Below are 18,699 nucleotides of genomic sequence, written 5' to 3'. Positions count from 1 at the left end.
TCGCTTGAGCCTGAGGAGGAGGTTACAGTGAGATTGTGCCAGTGTATCCCAGCCTGGGTGACAGTGGAAGAACCTGTCTCATAAAAAAAAGGAATAAACATTGATTACTGTAATAGGATCCTCTGATAACTGAAGAAATCAAAAAGTATCAGTGCTCTTGTCACCCATTTAGAAATATATACATTGTATTATTTGGCCCAGACAAATGGACAACCATAATCCAATCAGTTATTATCATGATAATGCTGGGAAGAAGTGTTTGTGGGCTGTGTTATATTACTGTTAAGGCAAGCTGAATAGCCATAATAAGTATTCTTTGTTTGCTTTTTATTTAAAAAAGGCATATAAAACTTGAAATATAGTTCACTGTACTTTATGTTTTTAGTTTTAATAATTTTGGTTTGGAATAGGGAATTCTGAAGTGATACTTACATTTTCAATCATGGAATAAAGTTTCTGTTAATGGTTATCTTTATTCAATGAGTTTATAGTGTAAAAAAAAATGGTCATGCTCAGTATATTCTCAGTATATCTCATTGATTACGTAAGAGATAAGAGATTTCCAGTTTTCCTGGAATCTCTCAGTCAGAGATCAAATTTCTTCTGTTAAAAAAGTTGTCATTGCTATTGGTCCCAGATTTCCCTTCTTTGCATCTTGCCAAAGGAAAAAGTGCTATGTACTTATTTTGTGCCCTGTGATGTTATACATGCTTAATAAGATCCCAGATTGTAAGTGGCAGCTGTCAATGATTTGTTTACTGAATGAATTTTTTATGCTTCATTGTATTTGTGTGCAGAACTACTCTGATGACTGTTTACTTAATAATAATCATAGTGCACATAATTTTTTTAAAAAAGCAACACAGAACACAGTCAAATCAGGAAATTTTCTGGGAGTCTTATTAGTTCACTCAAATGTTGTTACTCTTTTTATTTGATAATTTGATAGGAATCCCTTGGTCAAATTGTATCTGTCTCTCTTTATCCCATTTTACCATTAGAAAATGTTTCCATGAAAGATCCTCCGGACTTACTGGACAGGCAGAAATGCCTGAACGCCTTGGCGTCTCTTCGACATGCCAAATGGTTTCAGGTTGGCTTTTTGTTACTATCTTATTGTTATTATATCCTTGTGCAAGTTTCATTTGGAACACCTGTCACTTACTGGTTTCCGTGTACTACATAAAATGAGGGATGCTTTCTAGCTCATACCTTGGTTGTTGGAATAACTGAGTTAATTTAGATAAGTGCCTAGTATAGCTTCTACTATAGTTCATGATGTTTTATTATCATATAATTCTTTTTAGCTTAGTATTCTGAAGTTCAGATGGGTTGCTTATAAAAATCAAACATGAGTGAGAAAAACTAAGAGTCAAATTAGGTAGTTGCCTGAAGCGGGGTTGCCATAAGACTGTGAAACCAATTTTAAGATTATGGTCCTTTTATTTTAAAAATCTTTTTTTTTTTTTAAATCTGCCTTTTTAAACTGTAATTTTACTACTTTTGATTACTTGATTTTTTTTTTATTGTTGTCATTTGCTTGATAACGGATGAATAATTTGCTACTTCGTACTCACTTGAAAGAACCTGCCCAAAATGAATAATAGATCTCAATAGGGATATCTGGAATCATTTTGTTTGTTTTAGGCAAGGGCAAATGGATTAAAATCATGTGTAATTGTCCTCCGCATTCTGCGTGATTTGTGCAACAGAGTCCCCACATGGGCACCACTGAAAGGATGGGTAAGTACTTAAATATGGCTAAAAGCAAATTTGGAAGGTGCAGCAGAGAAAATTCTATAGAAATGAGATTTACTTTAAAATGGCTATCTCCTAAGTTAGCTAAGGCATGTGTTACCTATGTTTGCCATGCAAAAAAATAAAGCATCTTTTTAAATGAATTCTTTTGTGCATATAACCAGTATCTTCTACCTTATCGTATTCATGTGACAGAGTGTGAAATTTTTTTTTCTGACAAAAAGGTTTTATACCTTTTAGAAGTGAGTGGTCCTTACACTTGACTGTGTACTGGCGGTTAATCACTTATTGCTCACCTGCTGCTCGCAAAAGCCTCCTTGGCTGACCCATTTCTCTTTAGGTGCCCCCTTACATTACAGTGAAAATTACCCAATAGGCCAGTATAAGGATCCTATACCACTGTAGCTTTCTCTTTGAGTGGAGACATTTAAGTTCATGTTAATAATTAAAAGTCAGGCAAGCAGTACACTTAACCCTGTATGGATATCATTTATTGTGTGTGTGTGTGTGTGTGTGTGTGTGTGAAAATTGACTTGGAAATTTTTATACCTGCTCCAATCAAGACAACTTAAGGACATTATAAAACAATCTAAATAAAGCCATGAAAGGTGATTTTATAAATGAATGTAGCGATTATTACTTTGACAAAATATTGTGAGTTCTTAGTTTATTGAACATGAAGATTTGGTCCTTTATTTATTCTAACTGTCATACTTTTGAAGCAGGCTGTCTGAAATGAAGTCTTATTTTTGAAATATTTGTGGTTTGTGTGCTTCCTAAGTGGGAGATAGGTGAGCTGGGTTTTGTACACTGGTTAGTTATTAGGTGTTACTAACTTATGTGAAGGCTTATTAAATCTTTGTTAAATGAATTAGACCATAGTTTCTTTAGTGATTCTTCTTGGGTAAATAAATATAAAGTTTTTGTTATAAATATGTTTTCTCAAAATACTATCTTAAATGCTTGGTTTAAAAACTCCACCCAGGGTAAAAGTTGATAATCATGGGGAAAATGTTAAGTGGGCCCTAAATGTTAAATTGAGTTTCACTTTTTGGCCTCCCTTGTAGATAGAAATGTTAGCTCACATTTAACTGGAATCCTTTTAACACTTGGTGCATGTACTAATTTGTAATTTAATATCTTCTAGCCACTAGAACTTATATGTGAAAAGTCTATAGGTACTTGTAATAGACCTTTGGGCGCTGGGGAGGCCTTGAGACGAGTAATGGAGTGTTTGGCATCTGGAATACTACTTCCTGGTAAGGGTTTCAAACTCTGGAAGCAGAACGATCAGCAACTCTCATTTTAGTTTATTTTTCTAAATAACATGCTAAGTTTGTCCTCTACAAAGGAGAATGATGCATAGGAATTCTTTTGCTTGGAATTTTGACAACTAGAATGCGTGTTGGAAAAGTGCCATAAAACTCTTTTTCAATAGTTATAATTTGTGTTTTATATGTACTAACATAAAGGGCACTAATAATATATTGTGTCTGTTTTGAATTTGCTTTACCTAGAACTCTGAATTTGAAATGACAGGTGTTTAGTTAAAATTTTTAAAGTTCATTCTGTTTGTAGTCTGGTTTTAAATTTGGAAAAATTAAATTTGGTTTTATTTTCCATATGTAATCCCTTTTAAGATTTGGGCTGATTCATTGTGCTGTTTCTAAATTCTCAGAGTAAGACTCAGTTTTGGCCTTAGATGATATACAAGTGACTTCTAGTATAAAATAAGGACATGTAAGTGCTAACATGTTGAAAATAAGAGTGTGTCCTTTTTACTCCACTTAACTGAGCAGACTTTTAACTTAGTTCCTCAGTTATTTTTTATTTTCTCTTCATTCTCCCCAACCATCTCTTTTTGTTTTAGTTTACCAAATTCTAAACTCAGTTCTAAATGATACTTGTGTTTTTCCTTTGCCAAAGGAGGTCCTGGTCTTCATGATCCTTGTGAGAGAGACCCAACAGATGCTCTGAGCTATATGACCATCCAGCAAAAAGAAGATATTACCCACAGTGCCCAGGTAGAAGATTGAACATATTACTCTGACTTCCTAGCAAGAGAATGTAACCTGATTTTCTCAATTATTGTGTTCCAACACTTTTTTTCTTGTGTGTTGTTAGGGACTTCTGCTGTTACAATGTCAAAATTTATGAGTATCTTTTTAGTTAGATGTTCTAAGGGCTTTATGAATGGCTATTGAAATGTGATTAAATATAATGCTTTGTTCTTTAGCATGCACTCAGACTATCAGCCTTTGGCCAGATTTATAAAGTGCTGGAGATGGACCCCCTTCCATCTAGTAAGCCTTTTCAGAAGTATTCCTGGTCAGTTACTGATAAAGAAGGTGAGTGTGGAAGCTTTTTTTACTAGGGTTGGGGGTTGGCACTGATATAGATGGTCGTGGGATGCATCTCTTGTTACAACTTAGGGAACGTAATAATTGTGTATCCAAGTCATGTATAAGCCGTGATACAGGTTGGCAGTGTCCCCACCCAAATCTCATGTTGAATTTAGTTCCTATAATACCCACATGTTGTGGGACTGACCCGGTGGAAGGTAATTGAATCATGGGGGCAGTTACTTCCATGGTGTTCTCATGTTAGTGAGTGAGTTCTCACAGGATCTGATGGTTTTATAAGAGGCTTTTGTCCAACTTTGCTCAACCCTTCTGCTACCATGTGAAGACGGATATGTTTGCTTCCCCTTCTGCCATGACTGTAAGTTTTCTGAGAGCCATGTGGAACTGTGTGTCTATTAAACCTCTTTCCTTTATAAATTACCCAGTCTCAGGTATGTCTTTATTAGTAGCGTGAGAATGAACTAATACAGTAGCTAGAACAGACTAATACACTGACTTTCTTCTCTTCTTTTCCCATCAGGTAACATCAGCTGATGTAACATAATCGTGTTTTCTCATTAGTGACTAATTCATTTGGCTATCTTGGCCAGATTTCATTATTGCATAGACTCAGGGACTATACTTTGAAAACTCCTGGTCTAAGGAGAAGAAATCAACCATAAGCTAGGAGGAGACATTATCACTATCACTAATCAATTTGATGATCTTTCTCATGCTTGGAAATGTTATCTAACCTGAGAAAGAAAGAACAAAAATACAGAGGAGAAGAAAAGCATATTGGAAAATTCAGGATCATCTCCATTTTTATTAGTCTGTTGAATTCAGAGTTTCTGTGGAAAGAATGTAGGTTTGGGGGTCAATATGGCCTGGGTTCCAGTCATTGCCTCACTACTTCTAGTTTTGGGCTGTAAGCAATTTACTCATCTCTCTTACTAGGGATATTACCCTTTTTCTTATTTTATTGGCTCTTGTCAGGTTACAGTGCCTCACTTGGTGCCTGAAATCAAATGTGAATCCACTTACTGTTTTTTTTAGGCCTCAAAAAATATTTTATTTCCCCCTCTTTCTCTCCTGTTAAACTAGAAAGTGGAATATTTAATACCAGATGTTCTTCACCTGGAATGCCGCCTACCTCTAACAACTGAAATTAGTATATCACAAAAATAGTGCAGTTGTCCAATCTGTTTATTTAGACGAAGACTTTCAGAGAGTCTCACAAGTCAAAATGTTTAATAGTAACAATAATATTAAAGGTTTTTTTTGTTTGTCTTTTTCACTCTTTCTTTCCGAAATGTATAGTTTTGCAGAGGCTACATGTGACATGTGATGAGATCATTGGTCTGATGGCTAATGGAATGTTTTCTATATTCTTGTGTTTATATTTTTTGTTTTATTTTTAATATTCTCAATATTGACAGATATTACCCACAAAGCATAAGTCTTTGGGTGCTCAGTAATTTTTAAGAGTGTAAAGTACTCCTCAGCTAAAAAGTTTGAGAATCATTGCCTCACACTGTGAACTCCTCAGGGGAAAGAATCCTCCAGATTCTACTGTATGATTATTATAAACCAATGCTCAATATAACTTGAGGAATGAAGGCCATTTTCTTCCAGTAGTGCTTACTCAGTGGTGAAGAAATTATTGAAAGGGATTTACATATCCATGTGACATCAAGCATCTATCTATGAATTGAACAATTGAATAAAAATTTTATATATATTCTTGATTAGTATCAGAAAGTTTCATTCTGGTCACCAGATTCATAATCACTCTTTTGGTTTTATATTTTCACCTTCACTAGATAGTAAAAGTATGTTTACTGTTATGTGACTTAGACTTTTTTTTTTAACTTTAAAGATCTTTCTCAAAGTTTGGGACTGCTGGTTTGTCAGTTGACAGCACAAAATAGAACCAGACTGCCAATATTTCTTTTCTAGTTCTGTCAGTTACTAGCTACATAACCTGAGCAAGTCACTTTACCATTTTTTTGTGTTTTGGCCATACGATGATCTTTCTAATACTTTCATACTTTTAGCACCTAACTTCCTGTTATTCTTGGTGATTTCCATATTCATCTCAGATGATTTCTTTCCATACTCCAGTGTCTCAGTTCTGTGACTTCCTCTTTCACAAATATTTTATCTTTTGCCTTACCTTAATTACTCATTCTATGTACATAGCCTAGTTCTTGTCTTCATCAGTAACTGTACCTGTATTATTTCCATAATCATGTTTTCAAGAATCCCACTTTCCAATCTCTTGTCATTACTCAGTCTCCTACCCTTATTTCAATTCTCGAATCTTGTCATTGATTCCAGTACCTTTGTGTAGTTCTTCATCCTCCCCATGTTCTCTCTTCTGTCATTACCCTGCTCGTACTACATGATCCTTGGTTATTACTCCCTAGCATATACCTTCACTTCCTTGATTCTCTGTTTCTGGCAAAATTCTAACTAGTGGAAATCTGTCTCTCTACCTTCTCTATGTCTGTACTGGATTGCTGAACATGGCTGGAGAGAAAAAAAAGGGACAGCCATCTTGAGCATTCTTCCTTTAAGTCTGTGATACTAATATAATGGGGACTATTTGTGTTGCCTGGCGATCCTGTAAGTTCGAGACTTCTCCAGTTTTCCTGTATAACTGTTTCACATTTTCTTACATTTCACACTTCATTCTCTGTTTACTCACCTGATGAACTTGTTTGCTTCTCTTTTCTCAGATAATTATTAATTAGATAATTTCTACATGTACTCACCACTGTCTCCAAGCCCCACTGCATCAACTCCTATTCTTTGCTTTTCCCTCCCTTGCCTATGTAGAAACTGCCTCGCCTCTTAAGACTGACCTTTTACTTACCCACTATATCATATCCCCTCTTGCCTAACACTGGACATTAGTCTAGCAATTACCTCTTCTCTCACCAGCGTCAGTTCCTCCCTGTCTACTGAATGCTTTTCATCAACATAAAAACCTGCTGTAGTATCTCCCATCTGAAAGACAAAGCCAAAACAAACTCTCCCTTGATTTTATAGGTCCTGCAACAGTTATATTTCTCTACTCTGCTTTATAAGCAGTACTTTGGGAAAGAGCAGCCTTTTTTATCTTTTCTCCATTTCCTTTTAATTCTTGTTGAACCTGTTCTAATCAGGTTTTCTTCCTCACCAGTTGCCTGAAGTATCTCTTGTGACCTTCACATTACTGCATTCACTGGTCAGTTTTCAATCCTCATCTGAGCCAGCTTTTCAGCAACATTTGACACAGAGGAACGCTTTTCTCTCCCATATTTATTTTATAATGAGATGTAGAACATATATAGAAGAGTACAAAAAATACACAGTTTAAAAAATAATATTTTTTACACACCCATAAAATCAGTGCCATGTTTAAGAAACAACTTTATCAGTGCCTCAGAAGCCATCATTTATCTTTCTCATTGCCTTCCTGTACCAAGAAGTACCATTTCTGACTTTCTGATAATCATTTCCTAGATTTTCTTGACTAATTTCCCACCTGTATATACTTTCCTAAATAATTTGCGTTTGCCTGGAACTTTCTAGAAATGGGTACTAAGTTTAATCTTTTGTGACTGGCTTCTTTCTGTTCAGCATTCTTTGGGATTAATTTATGTTGTTGCACATGGCTATAGTTCATTTTAATAGGTATATAGTACCCATTATGAATAAACTAGTTTGCTCATTCTACTTTTGAAGGATATTTAGGTTCTTTAGTTTTTGATAACTACTTACCATGTTGCCATGAGCATTCTTCTGCGTGCCTCCTAAGGTATACATAAACAACCTAGTAAATGGTCGCACATAGCAGTTTACGCTCCCACCAGCAGTGTGTGAAAATTCCTGTTTCCCTATATCCTCAGCAACATTTGCTGTTGCTACTTTTTCTGAAATGAAATACTACTTTTCATTTGATTTCCAGGTCATCAGCTTCCTTGGTTCTTCTAGCTCTCTTGCCATCTCCTCAGTTGTCTTTGTTCTTCCTTATCTTCCTGACTTCTGAATATTAAAGTGTCCTTGGGTTCAGTCCTCAGACTATTTCTCTTTACTTACATGGATGTTTTAGGGGATCTCATTTAGTCTCTTGTCTTCAAATACCTTTTTATACTGAAGATTGTCCCAAATTTATATTTCATCCCAGATTACCAGCTCTTGAACTCAGACCCAAATATCAAAGTGCCTCCTCAATATCTTTACATGAATGTCCAGCAGACATCTCAAACTTCAGCTGTCTAAGATCTAAGCTTCTGCCCTTACTCTGCCTTTGCTCTTCTCTTTCTAAAGTTAACTCTATCCCAGTCATTGGAAACTCTCTGCTCAAGCCAGGATTCTTTGGGTTGCCCTTGATTCCTCTGTTTCATTCACCCATATCCCAAATACCAGCAAATTCTTTTTACTTTTAAAGTGTGTCCAGGCCAGGTGGTAGCTCATGCCTATAATCCCAGAACTTTGGGAGGCTGAGGTGGGCAGATCACTTGAGGCCAGGAGTTTGAGACCAACCTGGCCAACATGGCGAAACCCCATCTCTACTGAAAACAAAAATTGGCCAGGCGTGTTGGCATGTGCCTGTAGTCCCCACTACTCAGGAGGCTGAGGCAGAAGAATCGCTTGAATCCAGGAGGCAGAGATTATGGTGAACAGAGGTCACACCACTGCACTCCAGCCTGGGTGACAGAGGGAGAGACTGTCTCAAAATAAAAATAAAAAATTGGATCACCTGAGGTCAGGAGTTCAGGACTAGACTGACCAGCATGAAGAAACCCCGACTCTACTAAAAATACAAAATTAGCCAGGCATGGTAGCGCATGCCTGTAATCCCAGCTACTTGGGAGGCTGAGCCAGGAGAATTGCTTCAACCAGGGTGTGGAGGTTGCGGTGAGCTGAGATTGTGCCATTGCAGTCCAGCCTGGGCAACAAGAGTGAAACTCCATCTCGCACACAAAAGAGTGTGTTCTTTACTGCTAACATCCTTATCTAAGTTGCCATCATCTCTCACCTGGATTCTTCCAGTCACCTATCTGGTCTTCCTGCTTCTGTTCTTGCCCCTCTATCTGTACTCCACAAAGAAGCAATTCTTTTTGTGATGAACAGCACACCACCCCCCCGCACCCACCTGCCGCAACTTTTTATGTTAAAATACTTGCAGATTTATAGGTAGTTGCTAAGATGGTAAGGAGAGGTCTCATTTGGCTACATCTAGGTAGTTGCTAAGATGATAAGGAGAGGTCTCGTTTGGCTACATCTATGTAACTTTATAGTACAGTATCAAAACCAGGAAACTGAGTGATACAATGTGTGTGTATAAGTTTTATGCCATTTTATTACATGTGTAGATTTCTGTAGCCATTACCACAATCAAGATACAGAACTGTTCCAACACCATTAAGATCTCCTTCATGCTTCCCCTGTATAGTCATACCCGCTTCTCTCTTCTCAGCCATCCCTAATCCCTGGAAACCACTAAGATTTCTCTATCTGCATAATGTTATCATTTCAGGGATTTTGTATAAATGGAGTTCTACAATAAGGAACCTTTTGCAATTTTTTTTCTCCACTCAGCATAATGCCCTTAAGGTCCATCCAAGTTGTATATATCAATAGTTTGTTCTTTCTTCTTGTTTAGTATTATTCCATGGTGTGAATGAGCTAAAGTTTATTTAACTATTTACCTATTATAGGACATTTAGTTTCCAGTTTTGGCTTTTTGTAGGTGAAGTTTCTATGAACAATCATGTATATATATATATGTGTGTGTGTGTGTGTGTGTGTGTGTGTGTATATGTATGTATAAAATCATGTAGGTTTTTGTGGGCAAGTCAAAAATGCAGGTATTTGTGTGTTAGATTGACCAGCAATTCTCCTGTGTTAAGCTTTGACTTCAAGGTTATACTGGCTTCATAAAGTGAGTTACAACATATTCCTTCTTTTTCTATTGTTTGGAAAAGTTTGAATATGTTTGGTGTTAGTTTTTCTTTAACTGTTGGAAGAATTCATCAGTGAAGCCATTGGCATGTGTTTTCTTTATGGAAATATTTTAAATTATGGATCTGATTCCCTTAATAAGCATGACACTTCCATCTTTTTATGACACTTTTGGTAAGCTGTGCTTTTCTAAGAATTTTTCCATTTCACCTAAATTTTTTTTTTTTTTTTTTTGAGACGGAGTTTCGCTCTTGTTACCCAGGCTGGAGTGCAATGGCGCGATCTCGGCTCACCGCAACCTCCGCCTCCTGGGTTCAGGCAATTCTCCTGCCTCAGCCTCCGGAGTAGCTGGGATTACAGGCACGCGCCACCATGCTCAGCTAATTTTTTGCACCATTAGTAGAGACGGGGTTTCACCATGTTGACCAGGATGGTCTCGATCTCTTGACCTCGTGATCCACCCGCCTCGGCCTCCCAAAGTGCTGGGATTACAGGCTTGAGCCACCGCGCCCGGCCATTTCACCTAAATTTTAAAATATTTTGGAATAAAAAATTTATAAGGTCCTCATTTTATTGTTTGTGGTATCTGTAGTAATGTCTTTTTTATATTTTGTACCTTCCTTTTTTTTTTTGCGAATGACTCTCACCTAGGGACTTACTATTTTTATTAATCTTTACAGGAAAATTAACTTGGCTTTGTTCATTGTCTTCTGTTATATGTTTGTATTCTATTTTATTGGTTTTCTGCTCTTATCTGTAGTTTTCCCTCCTTATGACTTTCTTTGGGTTTAATTTGCTGCTCTTGTTTTTAAACTTTATGAGTTGGGTGAATACCTCATTGATTTTTCAGCCTCTTATTGTATATGCTATTAAGATGGTATATTTCTCTTTAAGCACAGATTTATGTACATCACATTCTTTGGGCATTTTTATTTTTATTTAGTTAAAGCTATTTTTTACTTTCTTTTATTCCTAATTTTTTTTTTACCTGTTGGATTTTTAGATGCTATTGCTTAATTTGCAGACAAATGAAGATTTTGTAGTTAACTCTTTTGTTTTTGAAGTTTTACTTATTCTGCTATCCATGCATTGTATGATTTCTGTTCTTTGATATTTGTTGAGTATATTGTGGCCCAGCATATGCTCTTTTTTTTTGCTATGAAAAAGTATGTATATTCTGCAGTTTAGGGTCATAATGTTTTTTTTCATGTTAGGTCATGTCATTTGTTCATTGTATGTTTTTCAGATGTTGTTATTAATTACTGAGAGAGCTCTGTCAATTCCCATCTGTTGTGGATTTGCCATTTCCCCTTGTAGGCCTGCCAGTTTTCAGTTTATATTTTTCATTTATGGATTTTTGGCTCTTTTATAGTTTCAGATTTTCTGCCTGAAATTATTTTTAAGAAAGTTTGTTTTTGAAAGGCCTGTCATCTGGGTCTGTTTTGGGTCTGTTTGTATTGTCTGCTCTTTCTCTTGATTTCTAATCATGATATCTTCTCATGTGCCTGGTTATGAGTGCTGGATTTTTAAAGTAAAATTATAGATAATTTAAAATCTAGATTAATGATATCTTCCTCCAGGGAGGATTTATATGTTTCTGGGAGGTGGCTAACAGAATTGACAGCCCTAGATCATTTGAGTGCAGTCAGGGATTAAGATAATTTGAGACCCGGCATGGTGGCTCACGCCTGTAATTCCAGCACTTTGGGAGGCCAAGGTGGGTGGATCACCTGAGGGCAGGAGTTCAAGACCAGTCTGGCCAACATGGCAAAACCCCATCTCTACTAAAAACAACAAAAAAAATTAGCCAGGTATGGTGGCGGTCACCGGTAATTGCAGCTACTTGGGAGGCTGAGTTAAAAGACTTGCTTCAACTTGGGAGTCAGAGATTGCAGTGAGCCAAGATTGTGCCATTGCACTCCAGACTGGGCAACAGAGCGGGACTCCAATTCAAAAAGAACAAATTATAATTTGAACCTTGGCTTTCATCCTTGTGAGGGCCATGCTATTTCCAGTTGATTTTACTTCCTGAGTATAACATTTCAGAGGCCCAACCCAGAGTGCGGGGGTGGGGGGGCGGTCACCATCCCTTCTCTGCTTGGACCTTGAACTTTAGTTTTGGACTCCTTGAGACCTGGGAGCCTGTTGACCTTACTCTCTTCAGTTTTTAGTGACCTCTTCTGGATTCGGAAGATGCCCCTAGTGTTAATGTGATCCACAATGCAGATAATTTCTTTTACCTCCCATATCTGTTTTTTTTTTTTTTTTTTTTTAAAAACAGGGCTTGTCTATATTGCCCAGGCTGCAGTCCAGTGGCTATTTGCAGGTACAGTCATAGTCCACTTTAGCCTGAAACTCCTAGACTCAATGAATCCTCCTGCCTCAGCCTCTGGAGTAGCTGGGACTATAGGCATTTGGCACCGTGCCTGGCTCATCTCCCAGATCTTGATTTTAAAATTCTTCATTGTCCAGGAACAGATATTTATTGTTTGTTTGTCCAGTTTTTCAAATTGCTCTAATCAGGAAGCCTTTTTTGACTTACTCTCTCATACTGGAAGTGGACCCTTGATATTTTGTCAATTAATGGCACCGGGACTTGAGAACTACTGCCTCACCTAACCAGGCTCTTCTCACCTTCTTCTTGTTCATTTCATGAACCTTCTTGTTCATTTCACTCCAACTGTTCAGGCCTTTGTATCATTTCTTAGCATGTTTCTGCCTTAAAAACTTTTGTAATTGCTGTTTATTTTTCTCTGCCTGGGATTCTTTCTCCAGATGATTGCATAGTTCAGTCTTCTACTTTCTTAGGTCTTCATTCAAAAGGTCTCCTCATTAGTGATACCTTTCTGATGAGCACGCCATATAAATTGTTTACACTCACTACTATAGTATATGTTGTAATTAGTTTCAGCCACTATGTGTAAGCTCTTTGAGAAAAGGGAGATAATTTAGTTACTTGCTATATGTCTAGCACATAAAATTGCTCAATTAATATTTATTGTTCATTATTGAATGGATATATGAATGACTTTATAAAGGGGACAGTAAAGGTAATGGTTTCATGAGGGTGCTCATGAGGATTAAATAAGTTAATACCTGTGAGGTGTTAACAGTGTCAGGCATATGGCAAATACTAAAATATTATTTTAAAAAATTGTTGCCTCAGAAGTTATCACTTCACATTACTAGATATTATAAAAGTTGAAAACTACCAGTTTTTTGTAAAGCAAGCCCATTTTTTCCCTTAGGCTGCTTATTATGATTAGCCCCACATTTTACAGCCCCTTTGCAATGGCTGGAATGATAGAATGACACTTAATCCACGGAACTCTATTTATGTAGCTGGAGGATTTAGAGAATAGATCTGTGCATTTAAGCTAGCTTGTGATTTCCAGGTAATCAAGGAGCTGCCTTTAATGTAACTTAATGAGCAGAAGAGTGATTGAATAGACATAGTTCTTTTTCACTTGTATCTCTTATAGACTGCATTCTGGGAGACTGGCATACTCAAAGCTTTATGTAATACAAATGAAATATAATACTCAGCCAATATTGCCTTCTGTTGAAGAGAACATCAAGATTGATTGGCCTGAGTGGTAAATATTGACCCAAGCAAATGCTGAAGTCAGTGTTTACCTCAAGGGACAGTAAATCTTGATCAGAAAATATGTAGTTAATCTCATTATTATTATAAGCTTTCACTAGAAGTATCGGGAAATCATGTGGCATCAATATCTTGAGCATAATTTTCCTTGGGAAAAACAACTAATTTTTAAGGTGAAGACATAAAGAGATCTTTAAAGTACTTGGATAGGTTGATGAACTTTTCTCTAATAATTTTTAACTTGGACCCAAAGCTCCTGTCATTTGCTTGACAACATTATAAACTGTTGGCTGCTGTATCCAAGAAATTGATTATTAATCAGTTTAGTTCGTTTTTGCTCAGTGCCTGTTATGTTGCTTCTAAGTCTTGTGTTAAGGTAGTTTGAAAGATACAAGACAAGGAGAAAATATCTTTGACCTTCAAGGAGCACTGAGGACACACGAGAATATGTGAAATAGGCAGTGATATAAGACTTTACATTCTGATATCATAAAAACTCTTTGATATGAGAGAACTTTTTATAGAGGAGGTGAACTGTAAATAAAATTTTGAATAGGATTTGAAGAGGCAGAAGAATATAGTTTGATAATCAGATTTCTAAGCATAAGATTTAGCACTGGGACTTCTAAAGTTTATGCAAGTCATAAATGTTGAATTTTAGAGATGTTTGAAATGATATTAAGTAAAAATTAATCCTGCCAGAAGTAACTACTTTTTAACATTTTGATATACGATATAGCTTTCTAGACTTCTTCTGTTCATGCATATGACATGTGAATATATGTCATCTCTGTGGCTGCTATAACAAAGCAGACTTAGACTGGGTAACTTATAAGCAACAGAAGTTTATTGCCCACAGTTCTGGAGGCTTGAAAGTCCAAAATCAAGGCTTCAGCAGATTTGCTGTCTCGTGAGGGCTCATTCCTCATAGATAGTGCCTGCTATAAGGACAAACAATCTCTTTCAGGCATCTCTTATAAGGGCACTAATTTAATAAGGGCTCCACCCTCATAACCTAATCACCTTCCAGTTGTCCCCCTCCTAATCCCACTGCACTGGGGATTAAGTTTCAGTATTTGAATTTGGTGGGGACGAAAACATTCAGACCATAGCATAGGCATAGATCTTGATGTGTATATATGAATTAATGGGAAAAATAAATATAAAAAGTGAAATATTGTTTCAAGATTTGCTTTAAAAAAATTTGCTTTTCTAGATTGTAAATACCGTAATTTAACTGATCAGTGAAAAAGTCGTATGGTCCTTGGTGTGATTCCTAAGATTTTCCGACCTGAACATGTTAGATACATGTGGTACAGTAAGTAGGATTGTTGTTTTGACTGATAATGAATTGCTCATAATTTTTTTTTAGGTGCTGGGTCTTCAGCTCTGAAGAGGCCGTTTGAAGATGGATTAGGGGACGATAAAGACCCCAATAAGAAGATGAAACGAAACTTAAGGAAAAGTGTGTAAAACCTGTATTCTTACAGATGCAGACTAGAGAGGACTTAGAGTCTCAGATAGAAAAATTAAAAACAAAGGTTTTTTTTTTTTTTTTTTTGAGACAGGTTCTCACTCTCACCCAGACTGGACTGCAGTGGCACAATAATCTCAGCTCACTGCAGTCTCCACCTACTTGGCTCCGGTGATCCTTCAACCTCAGCCTTCTGAAATAGTAGGGATCACAGGTGCGTGCCACCATGCCCTGCTGAGTTTTTGTATTTTTGGTAGAGATAGGATTTCGCCAAGTTGCCCAGGCTGGCCTTGAACTCCTGAGCTTAAGCAATCTACCTGCCTCGGCCTTCCCAAGTGCTGGGATTATAGGCATGAGCCACCTTGCTCAGCCAAAAAGTAAAGAATTTGATTGATTTGAATTAGAGTTTTGAGACTAGATCTTAACTAAGCAGTTGATGTTTGAATAACTTTTTTGTTTCCAAGCTTTTTGGCTTATGATACATTAATATTGACAAGAGAAAATTAATGTATAGTTACAATAATACATACTATTTTTACAGTGATGTTAACATAATAATTTTAGCATTATGAGGGTAAGCTATGTGTTTTGAAATACTCATTTTTTAAAAGTCTGGTAAATTTACATTAGTTACTAGGAACCCCGAAAATGCAGAAGTTAAAGCAAAATGACTTTCTAGTTAATTTCTGACCTCATTCTTCTTTCTTTAACAGTTCTGGATAGTAAAGCAATAGACCTTATGAATGCACTAATGAGGCTAAATCAGATCAGGCCTGGGCTTCAGTATAAGCTCTTATCTCAGTCTGGCCCCGTTCATGCCCCAGTCTTCACAATGTCTGTAGATGTGGATGGCACAACATATGAAGCCTCAGGACCATCCAAGAAAACAGCAAAACTTCACGTAGCAGTGAAGGTACAGTATTTGTTTTACTTTGCAATGTTTTTTTAATTTTGTGTTCCAAATAAGATGCTTCTTTTCCTATAATACATTATTTTTTCAACATTTTAGTAGTGATAATATATATAGACTTTTGTCACTCTGGATAACAAAATTTTTTTTTGTTGTAAAATAATATGTGATAATTATACAAAATTTGGAAAATACAGAAAGAAGTAAAGAAATTAAAATATGCCAATTGAATATTTTTGAAGCAAAGACCGTTAGTATTTATATATAGTATATTGGTTTATTTCCAATCATTTTCTATTTTGCCTTTTTTTTAAAAAAAATAAGCTCACAGTATATATGTAATTTTATCTTCTGACTTTTTTCATGTAATGTTTTATTAGTGTTTTTCCTCATTATGAAAATCTTCATAAATAATTTGTAATGAATGTTCGATGAATATGCTATGGGTATACTATTTGTTTAAACATTTTCCTATCATTGGATAGTTTGCTTATTCCAGATTATTTCTATTATAAATAAATTTGATCAGTATCTTTGTATATGATGCTTCCTCTTTATTTTTACAGTATTTTCATAGGGAATAGTGTCCAGGATTGGACCAATTATGCATGTAGGTTTGTAGAATATTTCCAAGTAATGGGATCTCTCTATAAGTACATTTGACCTCTTGCAGGCTAATGCAAAAATGTTAAAGATCATGTAGACTGAAGATGAGATTCACTTAAGAAAAGTTCTTTTATATAACAGTATGGCATACGATTTAATTGGTCTGTTTTCATGGTCATTCCATTTTATATGTATTGTTAATGTAGATGTGAACACCATCCTAGATACTGGCGATATAGCAGTTAATGAAACAAAGTTGCTGTTCTCATGGAGCTTACATTCTAGTGTGTATAGGATGGGAAGATAGACAACAAATATACAAACAAGCATCTAAACATCAAATAGTGATCAGAAAATGCATGCAGGAAAACAATAAGCTGTAAAAATGTCAAACACTATATATTACTTATGCTGTCTTCATTAAAAAAGGTATATCTAAAGTATGATGAAAGAATATGAATTTAAAATGAGGCAGAAAAAGAAAACCAGCAATGAGGGGAAAAGTGAATCCACGAATAAGACTAAATATATAGTTTAATAACCACATACACTGAGAATGAGTCACAAGTTTAGAGCTAAGCTAAGTTCTGTAGCAACTGACACAAAAAGCTTGTAAAATATACAATTCATTCTCTATGTCTTAAGAACAGAAAGAATTTGGTTATAAGAGTCACAGTTGTGGTTTTTGATCAGGTGGGCATTTCTCCTTGGGTAGATCTTCACAAACCAAGGATATCGGTTTTTTCCTTTAGAGGCATCTGTGATGCAGTGATAAATTTTGTGGGTTGTTTCTTACAATAACCTTTAACATAATCTAGTGGCCTCATAGCAAATTGCAATTCAGTAAAATTTGAGAAAGTTAATAGAGTGACAAATTTTGCAGTATGACAAGATTTGGTTTTTATTTGATGCAGTGATATATTTTTATGATATAATGGAACTTGGTTGGACTGTGTATGCTTTTGTCTTTAATTCCAAATATTATGTTTTATTCACCTGAGCTTTTGGCAAACATGGAGAGGGTGTAAGCTTGGGATTAAGCTAAGCTCCCTGACAAATCTCAGAAATGTAGATGTCAGTTACAATGTGAATGACACTGGATCTGATAAAATTGTTAATAGCTTCTTGTGACTTGTGTGGTGAGTAGTTAGCCTTCATACTTTTATTTACCTTGAGTGACATTTTGGGTGGAATGTGCAGTAACTAGTAAATCTGAAATTTGTGAAGAGTTAAGATTTGCCTTTTTTGAAAATGGGATAAACGAAACTTTTGATTCATCCAGGTAGAATAAATTAAGAATCGGAGTAAACTAGCTTTGAAGGTTCGAAAGTCTCTGCTGACTTTATCTGGTTTATCAGCTATTATGATATGAAAACCTATTACTAGCTGTCAGTCTCAAGTGGCCTGCAGTCTTTTCTAGGCCTCTCACATCTCAGGTTTATGACTTGATAGCTTTATTCCAAAACTTGCTTTCTATTTTGAGGCAGATTGTTCTCCCTAAGGTCTGCACAGAATTTTTATTTTATGTCTTGTTTTTTAAAAGTTGCTTTTGACTTTGTAAATCTTATTATAAATGTATAATGTGTATTTGCTATAAATGGTTTAGAAAATGAGGGGGAAAAGTTCATAGTTCTGAAACCTAGAAATAATAACCATTAACATTTTGGTATGTATTCTTCCAAGACTTCTTATTTAACCAGTGATTCTGAAATTCAGAAAGCATTACAAATGAAAAAAATTTCCCTTAGTTTGATACAAATTCACTGGGTGGGAAAACATAACCTGAATTGATGTGGGGCTAGTTTTAGTCTTTATTATTTTATATGTTCTTTTGCATAAACATGGGATAGCACCTGAGAATCCACTGGGAATTTGGAAAATATGTGACATATGTATTGTATTAGCTCTCAAAATTGAAAAATTATGAATTCTCAAAACAACCTGGCACCAAGGGTTTCAGATAAGGAATGGTGAACCTACTTAATGTCTGTAAAAATATATATATACTTAAAATAGGATCATACTTTTGAGACAGAGTCTTGCTTTGTTG

The 18,699-nt window shown here is 35.9% G+C and overlaps 1 protein-coding gene across 7 annotated transcripts in view; it reads left to right on the top strand.

Moving 5' to 3' along the window:
* Positions 1 to 18,699, top strand: part of STRBP (spermatid perinuclear RNA binding protein) — a 172,644-nt gene that overhangs the window by 118,358 nt on the left and 35,587 nt on the right. For all 7 annotated transcript variants that reach the window (XR_012516672.1, XM_039474645.2, XM_039474641.2 and 4 more), the window contains exons 6-12: positions 1,002 to 1,093; positions 1,648 to 1,743; positions 2,906 to 3,017; positions 3,685 to 3,782; positions 3,995 to 4,106; positions 15,032 to 15,124; positions 15,847 to 16,046. Coding sequence is in view for 6 of the 7 variants with exons in the window: in XM_039474645.2 (XP_039330579.1) it covers positions 1,002 to 1,093; positions 1,648 to 1,743; positions 2,906 to 3,017; positions 3,685 to 3,782; positions 3,995 to 4,106; positions 15,032 to 15,124; positions 15,847 to 16,046 (803 nt within the window). In the remaining variant the exon portion in view is untranslated. The remainder of the gene's footprint in view (positions 1 to 1,001; positions 1,094 to 1,647; positions 1,744 to 2,905; positions 3,018 to 3,684; positions 3,783 to 3,994; positions 4,107 to 15,031; positions 15,125 to 15,846; positions 16,047 to 18,699) is intronic.

The sequence above is a fragment of the Saimiri boliviensis genome, chromosome 2 (genome assembly GCF_048565385.1).
Source record: "Saimiri boliviensis isolate mSaiBol1 chromosome 2, mSaiBol1.pri, whole genome shotgun sequence".
Lineage (NCBI taxonomy): Eukaryota > Metazoa > Chordata > Mammalia > Primates > Cebidae > Saimiri > Saimiri boliviensis.
The sequence above is the reverse complement of the archived record's forward strand: the minus strand, read 5'-3'. Positions and strand labels throughout refer to the sequence as shown.